Source organism: Lactuca sativa, chromosome 3, assembly GCF_002870075.4.
Source record: "Lactuca sativa cultivar Salinas chromosome 3, Lsat_Salinas_v11, whole genome shotgun sequence".
Lineage (NCBI taxonomy): Eukaryota > Viridiplantae > Streptophyta > Magnoliopsida > Asterales > Asteraceae > Lactuca > Lactuca sativa.
In genome coordinates, this window is record NC_056625.2 from 160,897,937 (window position 1) to 160,914,860 (window position 16,924).

General features: G+C 38.4%; 2 protein-coding genes across 2 annotated transcripts; both read right to left on the reverse strand.

The window, feature by feature from the left end:
• Positions 1-3,880: 3,880 nt before the first annotated feature.
• On the reverse strand, positions 3,881-9,270 carry LOC122197072 (golgin candidate 5-like). The gene is made up of 7 exons (XM_052769843.1): positions 8,898-9,270; positions 8,649-8,843; positions 5,953-6,081; positions 4,825-5,243; positions 4,697-4,741; positions 4,041-4,118; positions 3,881-3,967 (listed from the first exon to the last, which is right to left on the reverse strand). Exons 1-7 carry the CDS (start codon positions 9,268-9,270, stop codon positions 3,881-3,883), a joined length of 1,326 nt encoding a protein of 441 aa, XP_052625803.1.
• Positions 9,271-9,273: 3 nt separating this feature from the next.
• On the reverse strand, positions 9,274-10,596 carry LOC111904724 (uncharacterized). The gene has a single exon (XM_023900455.1). The coding sequence runs from the start codon at positions 10,594-10,596 to the stop codon at positions 9,274-9,276; it is 1,323 nt and encodes a 440-aa protein (XP_023756223.1).
• Positions 10,597-16,924: the final 6,328 nt, after the last annotated feature.

Sequence of the window (16,924 nt, forward strand, 5' to 3'; positions counted from 1 at the left end):
CTCTTATCGTCCATAGATGTGGACTATTGGAAGGATCAATTGCGTTGGAAGAAGTTGGTTGATTGGAGGCCATTTTTTTTAAGTTTTTTGTTAGTTTGTTATAGTTTTATAGTACTTAAATAAGAAAAAAGAATAACATATAATTAGGTGGATTCCCATAAGTACTGTTTGAAACTACATTATGAAATCGTAGTCAAATAATGTCAAAGAGTAGTCTGATTGTCAGATACCTTACACGGAGATACTGTTTGAAACGAAAGATATATTGTTCGAAAAGACAATACATTATGCAGGCTACAAAGTAGTAGTCAAACTCTATGAAACCGTAGTCATATAATGTCAAAGAGTAGTCCGATTGTCAGATATCTACACGGATATACTATTTGAAACGACAAATATATTGTTCGAAAAGACAATACATTATGCAGGCTACAAAGTAGTAGTCAAAGTCTATGAAACTGTAGTCATATAATGTCAAAGAGTAGTCCGATTGTCAGATACCTTACACGGAGATATTGTTTGAAACGACAAATATATTGTTCAAAAAGACAATACATTATGCAGGCTACAAAGTAGTAGTCAAAGTATATGAAACCGTAATCATATAATGTCAAAGAGTAGTCCGATTTTCAGATACCTTACACGGAGATACTGTTTGAAACGACAAATATACTGTTCGAAAAGACAATACATTATGCAGGCTACAAAGTAGTAGTCAAAGTCTATGAAACCATAATCATATAATGTCAAAGAGTAGTTCGATTGTCAGATACCTTACATAGAGATACTGTTTGAAACGAAAAATATACTTATCTAGATTAAGCATTGATGCTCGTGAAGTGCTTACGAATATCGGTCATCCAAAATGGGCAAGAGCCTATTTCCCTAACATCCGTTCAAATGTACTCAACATGGAAGTTCCTCAATACTTTTCAGTAGTATCGCGCAATCATTGTAATGTACCGATAATAAGCTTATCAAGGGAATTCGTGAGTACATGCAAAATACTTTTGTTGAACGAAGTATAATTGCAGGTATTTTTTTTTGGATGAAATATAAAAGAATTAAATAGGTTGTACAACAACCTTTTGTAACCATATTTAATTTTCAGGGAGTTTGACTGGTGTATTAACACCGTATGCTGAAATGCTGGTTCAAAGAAGGATGCAAAAGTTTGTTCGTTGTCAAGAAACACATATCCCCTAACATATATCCTCTCCCATGCCGACATATGTGTATGAAGTGTTTGATTTTAAAACAACTTGTGTTGTTGACCTTAAAGCTTATACTTGTTCATGTGGAAAATGGAGTAGTCTCGGTATAGCATGTGGTCATGTCATCACAGCAGCACGTTTGATTCAAACATGCATGACATTGTTAATTTGGTTCAAGTATATTACCATGCCGATGTATATCAGCTCATCTACTAGACACAAACCGTTCACGCAGTTCCCCCACCAGTTGAATGAGAAATCCCAGACCCTTTGATGGTTGTTTTATTGCCGATGTAATTTTTATTCCCTTTAAATAATGTAGAGTTTAAAACTCTTAGATCGTTTAGATCTTTCACAAGTGCGACAAAAGAATTCTACACTACTAGAAAAACAGCCTTTTACGACGCTCATTGCGCGTCGTAAAAGGCTCAGACGACGCGCAAATGCGCGTCAAGGAAGGCCATGTCATAAAGAGAGACGACGCGCTTTTTGCGCGTCGTCTATACACGACGCGCATTTACGACGCTCATTTACGACGCGCAATTACGACGCGCGTTTACGACACGCAATGCGTATCAAGGAAGGCCCTGTCATAAAGGAAGACGACACGCATTCGTGTGTCATAACCTTACGACACGCGTGTTAATGACACGCAATGCGTATCAAGAAAGGCCCTGTCAAGAAAGGCCATGTCATAAATGAAGACGACACACATTTTTGCGTATCGTAATTTTAATTTTTTTTTTAAAAAAAAAATTATTTATATATTTACTGATTTTCAAATTAAATTTGCATTTCGTGTCTCACAATACAAAAAATACAATATATTGCACAAAATTTAATGTCATACAAATAATCATTCCAATAATAGACAAATGTAACATTTCAATATTTTTATATATAATTAACTAAATTATTCGCCAAATTTCCTAAACTACCAACATACTTTTCTATGAAGAGCATTAACACTATTCTTTTCCATCAAAAACTTCAAAACCTGCATAATTAAATTAATATTTAATCAGCTACAGGTCAATAAGGTAGATTTAAACAAAAGATTTTCATAATAGTAAGATTTTACTTACCACTGTTGTTAATGACATTGAAAGAAGTAGCCCAACAAACACCCCCCTCAGAAGGATTACTACCACATAATTGTTGATATTTGATACTTTATTACTAAATGAAACCAAAAACAAAGTTAAAAAGTAAACAAAATCAGAAGGTTTTAGTCAAATTACAGAGGTTGTATTTCCAAATATTACTAAATGACATTGATTGAACCACCTGCAGATTTACCATTTTGTCCCTATGAGATTCACTACTGAACACATTCTACAGTTTGTAAACTAGTATTATGATTAAGCAATAGATGTACTCAAGCTATACATACCAATGGTGATGGTCTTTCATCAGATGCACGTGGAAACCCACTACCATAAACAGAAGTATCAAGATCACTACCATAAATAACTTCAACTTCCTGACATTTGAGCCCTTTTGGTTAATGTATTTTTATTTTATACAAGTATTGTATAAAATAACCAAGCAGAAGATAGTTGAAGATCATGAATAAATAAAAAATTTTATTAAAAAAAATTGAGTTTAATACAAAACTAACCTTTACAAATTTACCCTCGTTTGTTTGTTCTTTCATTTTCTCAAATAACCTTTATACATAATTTATCCATATTCCAGAAATTGATGAGTAGAAAGTATTTAGAAACTAACCATAACATACTTGATGCCTTCTTTCTTCCAATCATTCATAGAATAATAACGAGACGTATTTGTAAGATCAATTACTAACCCCAGCTGAAAAAATATCAATAAAAATCAAATAAGAATAGCTTCCCACAATTAGTCCAATCGTCCACAATACATAACAAGGCATTGCTGAAATAAACAAAAAAACATTTAAAGGCTATTTTTGATAACTTATACTTACCTTCCTCCCTAAAACCCTTTGTTGGTGAATGAGTTGTCTAAAGGAGTATCTTTTACCAAGGACAATACAGACATTAAAAGACTCACCAAGAGGAACTTTAGAAGGAACAATACCACCTAGTCAATGTGGTCCCCTCCCCCCCCCCCCCCCCCCCACACACACAAAAAAAAACATTGTTTGTATGGTAAGAGCCTCATTGCATATATATATATATATATATATATATATATATATATATATATATATATATATATATATATATAAAGTGTTGTTTTTACTTGTATAAGAGCCTCATTGCATCCTCCCGCACTACATAAGCATCTAGCAAGGTCATAATAAACTGCTGCTGAACCAACTATTCCACATCTTTCCATATCTTCAATGGCTGCAAACGCCTCATCAATTCTCCCTTCTTTCCAGAGTGTATTCACAACAACTATGGAATCGGAATGGAATTAGAAACTATGGAAACAGAATCATACAACATTGAATAACTCTGATGAATTTAACTTACCTTTGTAAGTTAATGAATTTGGAATAAATGATTTCTGCATTTTTTTTGAAAAACTCGTGAACAAGATTATACTTTTCACATGGAAGCATTACCTTTAGCACCATATAAAAAACAAGGTAATATAAATATAAATATAAGTTAAAGAAAAGAAAACAAGACAATAACAATGTGAATACCTCCATTATGAGTCCATATGTTATGGTATTAGGTTGTTGTCCCTGTTCCTTTAGCTGCTGCAATACCCAAAATGCCCCTTCTAGATTTTTTTTGACGAACACATGCATTTAACACCTACATCACATGTAGACAAATACTTGATGAAAAGTTTGTAGACAATTAAATACTTGGTCAAATACCATCTTACTTTTTGTACAAGATCCAACAGATCCATTGCATAAGCCACAACCACATTGCTATGAATCTGTTCTTCAAATGCTGGCACCTTATGAGCCCAATTTTAAAATTATTAAATAACTTTTGATACAGAGAGAGCAGTAGAGTCCTATTCAGTGAAGCATTTCATGAAATCCATTTGGTTACATAATCATCTCAACTGATTTCCTCCTAGAGGTTAAACATTGAAAGTAGCAAGCTATTTATCATTAAAATGAATAGAACATGCTATTTTTGTCATAAAAGTGAAAGTAACATGTTATTTTTGTTTTAATGTTTTATAAATGAAAGTAGCATGCTATTTTTGTCATAAAATGAAGGAAGTTGTAATAAAAAGAAATGAAAATAGTATGCAATAATACACAGGTAAGTCAAAAAGTATGATGCCTTAATTACAAATGTGTTGATTGAGAGCCCAAAATTCTACTAGTCCAGCAACTTCATCAGGTTGCTAATATTTATCTTCCTGTATATCAAATTCAAAATAACCATATAATACTATGATAAAAATCTAATTATTGTTTACCATTTGTTTGTACTCTCTAGTCCAACAATTTCATCAGGTTGCCAATATTTATATAAAGTTTTACAATATAATGCTAACTTCCAATTAAAAAACAAACTAACCTGGTTTTCAAGGACAGTCACCATACAATTTACTTGTTTCAGCAACTTATATTGAAAAAAAAAAGAATTAACAATGTTGTAGAAAATAGATTTCATTAGGTAAATACAAAACAATAGCATTCAACTACCTGTTTGGATTCGGTAGCAATTGCCTCATTTTCTTCAGCAGGAGCTTGTGACATCTCTAACTCCTTTCTAACTTCAAGAAGCTCACAAGTTCTTGATTCAACTAATGTTTCCATTTCAATAAGATTAGTTTCCAATTGAACCGGTTCCATTTCAATTCTCTTATTAGCCTCCTGGACCTTTGCCAATTCCATTCCGGTCGTCTCATATGCTTTTAAGGCATCTTTTAGTGTTTGGATTTCAGAAAATAGTGATTTTACCAACTTACGCTCTCTTGAAACATCTGCTTCAAGTGAATTGATTATCAAAACTTTCTCATTCACTTGACTTTCAAGAACTTGACCTTTTACAATGTTTTTATCAAGCTCTTCCGCTAAAGCCTCCAAAGACGCTTCTAATTCTTCAATTTCATCTTTCTGATCTTGTGTACAAATACAAGAAAATTACTAATCCCTACAATTCCTTTTATATTTTCGAAATTCCATAAATGCCCTTGAAGTCTTTTGAGGAAATTAGTTGGACAATCTTCTATAATCCGATCGCCAACGATCCAACAAACACTCAGCACATGAATAATAAAAAAGACGAGAATGCTCTTGCTGCAGATTCTTTAATCGAAATATCTTTGGACCTATTAAAAATCCATTTTTTTCTCCTTTTTCCTTTTTTATTCCAATAAAACCAAGCTGGAGCAAAAACCCATAAAATATCTTGAAGCTTTTATGATGCAGAGGTAAAAACTACTTATCCAAATATAATACAGGTCTGATCAAAATCTAATGTAGGTATGAATTATCCAGATATGGTTTCTACTTGATATTGCGTGAATGCCATCTTTCACATATGTCCTACAAGAAAAGATCCATGTTGTTATAGAAGAGACAAATTTAAAATCAACTGGAGCAACCATGTGTAGAATAAAAAGTAATTTTGAGATTACTCGTTCCTCTATTCATCTATTATGCCTAATTATACTTTAAAAACTTAGAAAATGTCATGAAAAATTTTTAAGTCCTACATAAACCTTACAGAGGAATAAATTTCACAAAGCTATGTAGCAAAATGTGGTCTTTGAAAGCTTCATCTAGAACTTGGGAAACCTCTTTTCTAGCAGTTAGCTATTTCATTACCCTCTTCCATAACTTGAGTGATTATGTCATCCTTTTCCTTTAGAAGCGCAGTGGCATCACTTCTTTTATTTTGCTCTCTATGTAGTGTATCCCTTTCTCTTGTAAGAGCATAAACCTGAGTCATTGAAGCTGAGTTAATATATAGCAACTAAACATCAGAAATATTAGTTATATGGACGCTTGAACATTGGATCAATGACCAAGTTATGTTTGTCCAAACAAACATCCATAAGCATGTTCATAACTAAGACTTGGGAGTTGGGAAGGACAAGAAATTACCCAGTGGAGATTCAAGTTCAGCTATGTCTGAAATCAAACATACCGTGATTTCAATGGGCACACGAGTAGGAAATAGAAACATGAAATGAATACGACCTGTGAGGTTCAAGAAAACCCCATCCGTTTACCTTCAATCACCAAAGACCACCACTTCTTCATTCTTCTTCCTTCGATCTCTCCAAACCCCAAAGGTCCTCCGATTTCTACCAATGACGGAGTCTAAGAAGCCAAGGAAGGCTCACCGGGAACCAATAATTTCCTCCTCCTCCTCATGAATAGATCGATCATCCTGATCTACCAGTCGTTACTTGCCCTACTCCATCGGACTAGTTGAGTCCCCTCCCTACATGTAATCTGCTGGCGACAAGGAAGAACAGCCAAGGAGACCGCCGAAGCACCTCCCCCCCCCCCCAAGCTGTGGCAGACAAGAGAAGCGTCGCTGCTTCTCCCTTCTCCTTTTGTCAAATCGATCCGGCACCAGAGGTGCTTCCCCTTTCTCGATTGATTTCCATCATCGAGCCACCATGGCTGCTTGCGTTCCCATCTTCCTTTCTCGATAGATGAACCACGACCACCGGACCAAAACTCCCGCTACCTTCGTCATTCTAATTCCCCTTTTTCGATTTATCTGTGGGGAATAAGAAACAAACGAGAATCAATATTTGGATTCTAATATTGAGACTTGAGAGTATAATACTTAATTAGGGCTTTTTCTGAAAATTTCAACATCGAGTGGGGAATAAGAAAACTATTGGCGAGTATTCTCAATAACAGTAGAGAGATGAAGAAGGTGAAATTACAGCAACGATGAAGTAGATGAATGGAAATCAAAAGCCCTTTTTCTTGATTGAGATGATGAAGTCGAGAGATGGAGATGAAATCGTAACCTTCGATCTTTGATTGAGAAGTTGTACAACAGTGTGAGGAGAATGAAAGATGCGTGAAAATGCTTAGGGCAGGGAGGGTAGCGGGCTTTTCTAATTTTTTGGCTTTTCTTTTCCCGCTTGTAACTAAGGAACGCGCGTTCATTAAAATTATAAAGCGACACATATAGAGGGCGCGCATTTAAGGTACAGCGCCCTCCGTGTTTTTAATTTTTTTTCTTTTGACACTAATTTAAAGGCACGCAATAATGCGTGACCTAAATCCTTAAATTTTCTAAAGAGATGACACTTTTTTAATGTCACTCTCGTTTGCGTAACATATATTAATGAGTGTCGTAATTTGCGCGTCGTAAAAGGCTATTTTTCTAGTAGTGCTAGCAGCTAAGAATAAACAATGAACGAACACAGATCAGAATCAAATAAGAGCTTATGATTCAAAACTGAGTCACGCCTCAGTAGAGCTCGATGAAGAACTTCCGCTGTAGAGGCGAGCTAGGGTTTACAAAACTGTGAATACGAAAATAATAAAAGCGCTACCATCTAAGTCTGCATGCATGCAACTTATATACTAAACCCTAATACAAAATAACGCACGACTGGACATACCCAATACCGACAACTAATCTAGGCAATGGACCGAGCCCATGACGCAATTCATTAGACTCAACAATCTCCCCCTTTGCGTCAAATGAGGCGAGAGATTATTTCTTCTGAGCAGGTCTCACCGTCTTGATAACTTTAAACAATTTAGGAATGATGGCGAGAATAGTCTGTCGGAACAAAATGTACCACCTCAGCATGTCGACGAACAACTTTTTATCAGCAGCACTGTTCTGGTCACACCTTTGTATAATCTCCAAGATATGCTCGAGACAAGTCGTCGAGAAAAGGTGTTTGTCAACAAGAGCGAACATGCACTTTTGACCTTCGCCCCTGAGAAACATTACTGTGTAATACTTGGAGTCAATCTTCCCCTTGATCATGGAGTTAACATTGCCAACTCTGCCCATCGGTTTGATCGTTGGTCGCTTGTGTATGGCAGATGCAATTTCCAGGTCCATTTTTGCTACTTCGTGTATGTAGCACACAAGCATACGCTTTACATGATCAATGATCGGCTGATACTCCTAGGGATTTGATAGAAGAATGTTGTTGAGGAGTATCCAATCATGGAGGTTGAGGTTCAGTAGATCAGCAAGGGAAAAGTGGTGAACGGAGCCTTCGGTTCCTCTAGTCACCCTAAACTTGACATTGATGAATTTCCCTGCTGAATATGGTTTCATCACCTTGATAGTGGTTATCTTCTTTGAACTCCATGTCTGGTATTGAGGCTGAGCAAACTCCAGATAAAATTCTAGCAGATCCCTATCTACCTTCGGGTCTGGAGATGGAATGGCAGCAGTTGAGTTGAAACAATGGAAGACGAATGCCTTTTTGGTGACTGGCATGTCGAATTGCGCATCCTTGGAGTTGTCAAGGTTGAAAGACATGATTGGCTCGAGCCATAGAACAACTGGCTCGTCAATTGCGCACCTCTGAAGCGATTTTCTGGTCCATTCAAGGAACACGGCCTTTTCTTTTCAAGGAGCTCCGCCACCTTTCGCTTCTGTTCTAGCTCAGCTCGCTCCTTCATTGAAATTTCTTCAGTTTGTTTTGATGAAGAAGCAACCTTTGGGACAGGCTTTCTAGGAACTTCAACGTAGACATCGTCTTCGTTGTCGGTATCATCTTCACCGATTTTCTTCTTTTTCTTTTCCTTGTTACTGACAGAAGCTTCATTACCCTTCGGTTCAGTAGCTGGCTTGGAGCTGGAAGGAGGAGGTTGGTTCGTCTCTTGTTTCTCTTGTTTGAACTCTTTTTCTCCCTCTTGTTGTGGTTGGAACCCAGTCACGGGAACACCCTCGATACGACTAAGGACGTCTAGTGCCGGTCGGAGCTTGTCTCCAAGATGCCTTCGAGTGGTGATAGTGACAAGGGGATCATGACCTTCAATGAGATGAAGAAGAATGGAGTGTACGTCGGCAGCAGAACTCTTTATAACTTCCCTCTCTGATTTGAGGTCATCGATCTCGGCATGAGCAGATCGCAGCTTGTGTGTTTGTAATTTAAGCTGATTTGTACGTCTGGCAAGCTCATCCATGATCCCATTTTCCATGGCTTAGTCCACTTGTAGTTGAGTCAAGCGTTCATTAACATTAGCATGAAACGCTTCATTCGCCTGTTCAATAGCGAGGCGTGCTGCTTCAACCTTCGAGCACTCAGACTGAAGAGTCTGTTGAAGAATTTCTACAGAAGAATTAACTATAGCAGCATTCTTGGTAGCAGCATCCTGCAAAGAATCTAAAAAGATGTGAACCTGCGAAACTAGTTTATCGACTTTTGCGGTCGCCTCCTTGCACTCTTTTATAGATGCATCAACAACTTGAGCGGCCTGTTGAAACTGAGAAGTGGAGGCTTCAATAGCCTTGGCGGCAACAGTTAAGGAGGCTGAATGTTCAGCAACCACTGAAGAGAATAGAGCCTTCAATGTCGCATCTGAATAAGTGCTTGAGGAAGAGAAGGAAAGCAGTTGATCCAGCTTTTCATTGACCGCTTTAAGATGATGTTTGGTAATGGGCTCGTCCTCATCATCCTCATTCTGTACTCGATAAGGACTGAAGTATGTGGAGTCAAACTCCAAGTCCTCACCGCCCAAGATTGGGGTTGTTTCTGTAGAAGGTGTTGGTGATAAGGGTTTTGAAGTAGCGGGAGCTTCGGTTGTTATTGGATTTTCGATTGTAAAGGTAGGTTCGTTTACAGGTGGTTTGGGAATATTGAAGGTAGGTTTTGTAGTGGTGGTAGAGGTTGTGTCTGCGAAGATGGGAATGGGGATAGGTATAGAGGTGAAAGGTTGAGAGGTAGTTGTTTGAGAGATAGGAGGGATAAAAGCAGGAATGGTAACAGGTGGAGGTGAAGGAGGCAGTGTACGAACCGGAATTTCTGGAGTTGGGGAGCGAGGTGGAGTATCCCCTCGGCCCGAAGCCTCTTCATCTGAACTTTCGTTCTCAGAGTCTGATGATTGAGCTTTCTTCTGGTTAGGAGGAACGTAATCTGAATCCGACTCACTGGAGGATTGAAGAATAAGTCTCCTAGCAGGCTTCTTCTGCTTTTTGGGTTGTGGTTGAGAAGGGGCTGCTTTGTCAGTTTTCCTCTTCTTGGGGGTCTGCCCCTTGGATGGTTTCGCTACCTGTCCCTCCTTTTGCGATTCAGGTTTCTTGCCCCTTTTAGCTGGTTTATCAGCTTCTTCAATGGAACGAAGCATTGTAGGAGTAAGCTCACGCGGACCAACGGACTTACGTTTTCTGTACTGCTGAAGAAGATTGCTTGATGCTGAGATAGAAGCAAGCATTGTTTCAGGAATGGAGCCGATCTTCGTCGTATGAAAGGTGGCGATTGAAGAGAGTAAGGAATCCGCCTTTATTGGAACACGATTGCGATCCATTTCCCACTTGGTGATGATGGTCTAGAAACGCCCACATGAAATTTCTGAGTGCTTTGATGAAGAAAGCAGACTTTGAACCAGCTGCTGCCAAATGATAGACCCATAGTCAAGATTGAGCCCGCTGTACAGCCCATACAGCACCGTCATGAAGGCCTTGCTAGCACCGTCAGAACCAGCACTTCACTCAGATAAACCCTTGAACAAGAGTGTGAATAAGCCATTCCATTGAGGATGAAGACATGACTTCTTGAACTTTGTGACGGTTGTTAGGGTTTCAGTATACCCCATTTGATAGAACATGGTGAACAGTTGGCCAATGGTAATGGAGTCAGGGTTTACCAGAGATGGGTCTTGTGAGAGACCGATTAGGGCACAAAATCGGCTCTTGGAGATCGAGACTTTCTCATCGTGAAGCTCGAAATGGATACGATCATTTGCTTTGTCGTAGAATGACGTAGAGTAGACATGGGATAAGAACGACATTGGCACAATTCCAACCTTTGTCAGTGCATCAACAAGTGGTGAGTATTTGAGACACTCAACCACATAAAGCATATACGGCTCATAAACGAAGGGAGTGAGATCAATGATTAGGTTTTGTTGGGGTTTTATTATGAGAAGGGGTTGACGAACCGAGGTATCATGAACAGATGAAGATTCTGCCATTGTAGGAGCTTGAGAGTGATGATGAACAATGCAAAAAATAACCGGGTTTCTTTGAGAGCTTTTTGGAAGTGATAAAGGTTGAGAGAGTACCGTTCCAATTCCTTTTATACGTACAGGGATGAGAGAGAAGAATCCGGCTAAAATGTTGGATTATCTCTAAAAACGCGCCTGACTTGATGTGAGAACAGTTGGCATGCCGAGGGTGACGCAGGAGAGAGAAAAACGTTTCCCCCTTTTCACGCCTTTTGATAACAACTCACCTTTTTCAAATTGTCAAAACGTTTGAATTTCTGCTGAGTCGGCATCCTATTCAATCCAATGGATCCACCGGATAACGCTTGAGTATTTGTGCCTTGATAATCTGTTGTAAAACTTAGAATTTTGGAAAATTAAAAATTTTTGTGCAAAGGGTGTAAAATATAAAGAAATAAAACTAGTATTTTGGGATTTACTGTGATGTTGTATGAGACATAAAGCAATTGATTATGGGCAAAAATCACTTCCTTCAAAGTCAAGAGAGACCTTGAAGTGCTTGCTTGGTTTCCCATGAAATAACGATCAATAACTTGTTCAGAAGTTTTGAAAGACATCTTTTAAAGGGTAAAGTGGGTGGTTGTCGCTTCAATTCATAATTTCGATACTTAATAGAAGATCAAAATAGAACGAAGTACTTGTGAGATCATTGTGATCTGTTGAACAAGTAGGTGAGAAATAATTTATAGTGACAAATGAGTTTAAGAAATCTCAAAAAAAATAAACTGAATCTTTTAGGGTTAGAGATACCTTGGTGAAAGGCAATCTCATAAAGATTACTCAAAAAGTAAAAGAGATTTCATTGGGTAACAAGTAATATCTTGAATTATTGAATTCACCATCAATTCATTAGTGGTGTTGAATTTTGGGTTTCACTTAGTACATAGTGGCATGAAACTAAGATCATTAACACAGATGTTGTATAACCATAAACCTCAGTGGTTAAAACTGAGAGTCTTAGGGGTTATATTGATGAAGTGAAATATAATGGAGAAAGAGGATGGAGATGGTAAAAGAAGCGAAAGTACCTCTGCTTATTAAAGAAAAGAGGGTCCAAGCAGACAACTCTAAACTCGCTTTGAGTAGAGTAAGGTAGCTCATGATTAGAGTGAACTTGACAGCCTGGATTGGGAAAACATGATTGGTGTTGATCATGTTATTAAGGCTTCACTCAGAATCAGTTGAGGCTTTAGTCTACATACAGCAGCATGCTTCTAGGGACACCTAACTAACGAATTTTTTTTTACCTACTATAGATGCGTCATCGAGAATCACACTTAGACAAACATAAAAACGTTAGAGATAAGGAGAATAAAATAAAGTAAAAAGAAAACAAAGAAAATATTTTTGGGTTTTTGTGAGAATTGAATAATTAAAAAAAATAAAAATATACAAAAGAATACACTTGAAATGCCTTTAAAAAATTGCAAGTTCAGAAGGAACGTACCTGAAATAGACCGAACGCTCGGTTCATTTCGGTTCATAGACCAACTTCACTCGAAATAGACCGAACCCGAAATGGACCGAACCCGAAATAGATCGAACGCTCGGTTCATTTCGGTTCATATAGGTTCTCTCTATTTCGCTTGTTACCTTTAAGGGAGCAAAGGCGTTTTTGTACCGACTTGGCTTGCATCATTCCTAGGCCTTGTAAGATCTTATTGAAGCTTGCTTTAGGTAAAGCCTTTGTGAAAATGTCTGCCAGTTGATCAGTACTTCTTATGAAGTGAATTTCGACGTTGCCATCTTCGACGTGATCCTTGATGAAATGGTACCTCAGTGCAATATGCTTTGTCTTCGAGTGCTGCATTGGGTTGTGACAGATTCTGATTGCGCTTTCAGAGTCACAGTATAGGGGAATTTTCTTCATGTTCAAGCCATAATCCCGAAGTTGACTCTGTATCCATACAACTTGAGATGTATAGGATGCCGCAGCAATGTATTCGGCTTCTACAGTGGATAACGAAACACAAGTTTGTTTCTTTGATTGCCAACTGACTAATTTGCCATCCAGAAATTGGCATCCTCCTGTGGTGCTTTTTCGATCCAATCCACAGCCACACAGATTAGCATATGAAAATGCTTGCACGAAGAATCCGTAGTTGGCTGGATACTATAGACCGAGAGAGGAAGTTCGCTTTAGACAGCGAAAGATGTTTTTTACTGCTTGAAGATGAGGTTCTCGTGGGTTGGCCTGGAATCGAGCACAATAACAGACAGAGAACAATATATTAGGTCTACTGGCAGTGAGATACATTAAAGACCCGATCTTCTGTCGATAAAGCGTTGTGTCAGCTGCTGGTTTCTCAAATGATGGTGTAAGTTTCGTTCCAAAAGCCATCGACACTTTTACCTTGGAGTCTCCCGTCATTCCAAACTTGGTGAGCAAAGTCTTGGTATATGCTTCCTGATTAATAAAAATGCCTTCAGGTCCCTGTCTAATATTCAATCCAAGAAAGAAATTAATTGGACCCATTGAGCTCATCTCAAACTTAGTTTCCATCAAATTTCGGAATTCAGCTGTTAGGCTAGGATTCGTGGAGCCAAAGATGATGTCATCAACTTAAATTTGGACTATCATAAGGTGGTTACCTTCTCGCTTACGAAAGAAGGTTGGGTCAACCGAACCTTATTTAAATTTAGACATTTTTAAGAAACGAGTAAGAGTTTCATACCATGCTCTGGGAGCTTGTTTCAGGCCATAGACAGCTTTATCGAGGATATGGCAGTGATCAGGATACTTCTCGTTCACAAATCCCGGTGGTTGCTCAACATATACGGTTTCTTCAAGTTCACCGTTGAGAAAGGCACATTTGACGTCCATCTGATAGACTTCAAAGTTCTTGTGAGCAGCGTACGCCAAAAAGATACGAACAGATTCCAATCTAGCCACTGGAGCAAAGGTTTCTTCATAATCAATTCCCTCTTCCTGACAATATCCTTTGACTACCAGCCTAGCTTTATTACGGATAACATTTCCTTCTTTATCCATCTTGTTTCTGAACACCCATTTGAGACCGACAACCGAAGCATCCTTTGGTGTTGGAATAAGACACCATACCTTGTTTCTTTCAAACTCATTTAACTCATCCTGCATGGCTTGAACCCAATCTGAATGATCAAGAGCTGAATTAACAGTAGGATGGTCATCAGAAGGTTGCCTCATAGCTGTATCTACGGTTCCTTTGGATTGTTCATCAGCCTTTTTCCTGGCAGCATCATCTATAACTTGTTTCAAATTGTTAACTTTGTTGTCTGCAGCTGTTGACTCTGAGTTGATCGCTTTCTGAGGTTCATCAAACAAGAGCATGAATTGGTCAAAAGATTTGAGATTGAGACAGTAACATGACCATTCTTTGGAAATATGTCTTGTGATGCATCTTCGGTTGCCCTTAACTTTTTAACATAACTATCGTCAAAGGTGACATAGTATGTTTCTTCAATTTTCTTCGAGCGTTTATTGAGAACTCTATATGCCTTGGAGTTCAAGGAGTAGCCTAAGAAAATTCCTTTGTCCGCCTTGGCATCAAACTTGTTTCGATTCTCCTTGGAGTTAAAAATGAAGCATCTAGAATCGAACACATGAAAGAATTTCATGTTTGGTTTTCGATTGTTTAAAATCTCATAAGGAGTAATGGAGAACCGTTTATTCAAGTAAGATCGCATCTAGGTATAACATGCAGCCGCAATTGCATCAGCCCAGAAGTATAATGGCAAGGATGCAAAGCACAACATGGTACGAGCAGCTTCACACAAGGATCGATTTCTCCTTTCAACAATGCCATTTTGTTGTGGAGTATAGGGGGCTGAGAAATTGTGCGTTGTCCCCTTTTCAGCAAGAAAACTTTCAAAATCTTTGTTTTTGAATTCCAGGCCATTATCGCTCCTTACATTACGAACAATTTTTCTGAGTTGCGTTTCTATCTGTTTAATAAAGAGCTTGAGCTTTGTTACAGCTTCAGACTTTTGCTTGAGAAAGAAGGTCCAGGTGAACCTTGAGAAATCGTCTACTATAACCAGAATATAACTGTTTCCTCCAATGCTTTCAATGGATGATGGACCACATAGATCAATATGCAATAACTCCAATGGTTCTATGACCTTGGTGTTAATTATTGAGGGATGGCTCTGTCGACTCTGCTTTCCCATTTCACATGCTGCACAGAGATGTTCCTTATCAAATTTCAGAACTAGCAGCCCTCGTACATGATCACCTAGAACTAATTTATTGATGTCGTTGAAGTTCAGGTGTGAGAGTCTTCTATGCCATAACCAGCTTTCATCGGAGTGCGCCTTTGAGAGTAAACAGATTGCAGGTTTACCTCGTAGTGGATTGAGGTTTAGTGGATACATTTCTCCTTTTCGCTTGGATCTTAATAGAACGTTGCTTGACTTCTTCTAGACAATTTCTGAGCCTTCAACATTGAAAGATACTTTCAACCCGGTACCAACCACCAGCTGTGATACACTTATTAGATTGTGTTGGAGTCCTTCAACGTATGCTACCTTTCTTATGGAGAATTCTCCATTAGTGATCATTCCGTAGCCTTTAATGGTGCCAAACGAGTTGTTGCCATACTTTACAATGTCGCCATCTTTTAAAGAGCGGAACTCCCTTAGTTCCTCCTTTCTCCCTGTCATGTGACGCGAGCAGCCACTGTCAATGTACCATTCTTCGTCAAACTGCTCGTCATGCATAACCTGCAAAAGATTAAGCAGATTTAGGAACCCAAAGTTTCTTGGGTCCTCGTGAGCCTTTTACAGGACATGGTATAGTAAGAGAAATATCAACCATATATGTGCGTTTAATTAAAGTGGTTTCATCTTTTCTTTTAATGGTAAAGACTTTAATTTTTGTTGACTTAGGAGAACTAGAGTTTTTGACAGAAGGACTAGAATTGAGAGATTTAGAATTAGGAGAGGCGTTGGGTTCTTGATTTTTGGGATGAGACTTGTAGGCTTGAAGACCAAAGCTTTTCTTTCGGTTGGAGCTGGATGGGGAACCGAAACTTCCCTTTCGGTTGTCCAAGGATGAGGGAACGAAACTCTCCCTTCGGTTGCTGTTGGGAGATGAACCGAAACCACCCTTTCGGTTGTTGATGGGTGATGAACCAAAACCTCCCTTTCGGTTGTTGATGGGTGATGGACCGAAACCACCCTTTTGGTTGTGGATGGGTGATGGACCGAAACCACCCTTTCGGTTCCAATCTTTTGAAGGACCGAAGCTGCTCTTTTGGTTCTTGTCGTGACTGTGCTTCTGGTTCTTTGGGTTTTTCTCCAATTTAGACTTTCTTTCAATCTTTACAAAGTCAGGATTTTGAGAGTTCCAAAATCGTTTTCTTTCGGAGAGATTCTTCTTGTATCTTACGTTACGTTGATGCTTTTTAAATGCGACCTGTTTGGGATTTCTATGAATGTTGGCCTTTCTTTTAGAAGCATGAGCACAACATTCACTTTTTATTGAAGAAGTGTCACTCATAGTTTGCTTCGGTTCATCCACAAAAGGTTTAGTTGCACTTGTGCTCGGTACATCATACTTTGTTGGCTCATTTAGTGGTTCGGGTATATATCTACCTTTCACTCTCCATGAGGTTTTCTGTGAGAGACCCTTCGTCTCGTCTGCATTGTC

What these genes read in the sequence shown, in the direction of transcription:
- LOC122197072 (XM_052769843.1), bottom strand. Translation starts at nt 9,270, where the DNA reads ATGGAAAATGGGATCATGGATGAGCTTGCCAGACGTACAAATCAGCTT. An exon ending in ACCAGAAAATCGCTTCAGAG is followed by an intron (nt 6,082 to 8,648) that starts GTGCGCAATTGA and finishes ATATTAACTCAG; the next exon opens with CTTCAATGACTCAGGTTTAT. An exon ending in CACTCAAGTTATGGAAGAGG is followed by an intron (nt 5,244 to 5,952) that starts GTAATGAAATAG and finishes TTTGTACACAAG; the next exon opens with ATCAGAAAGATGAAATTGAA.
- LOC111904724 (XM_023900455.1), bottom strand. Translation starts at nt 10,596, where the DNA reads ATGGATCGCAATCGTGTTCCAATAAAGGCGGATTCCTTACTCTCTTCA.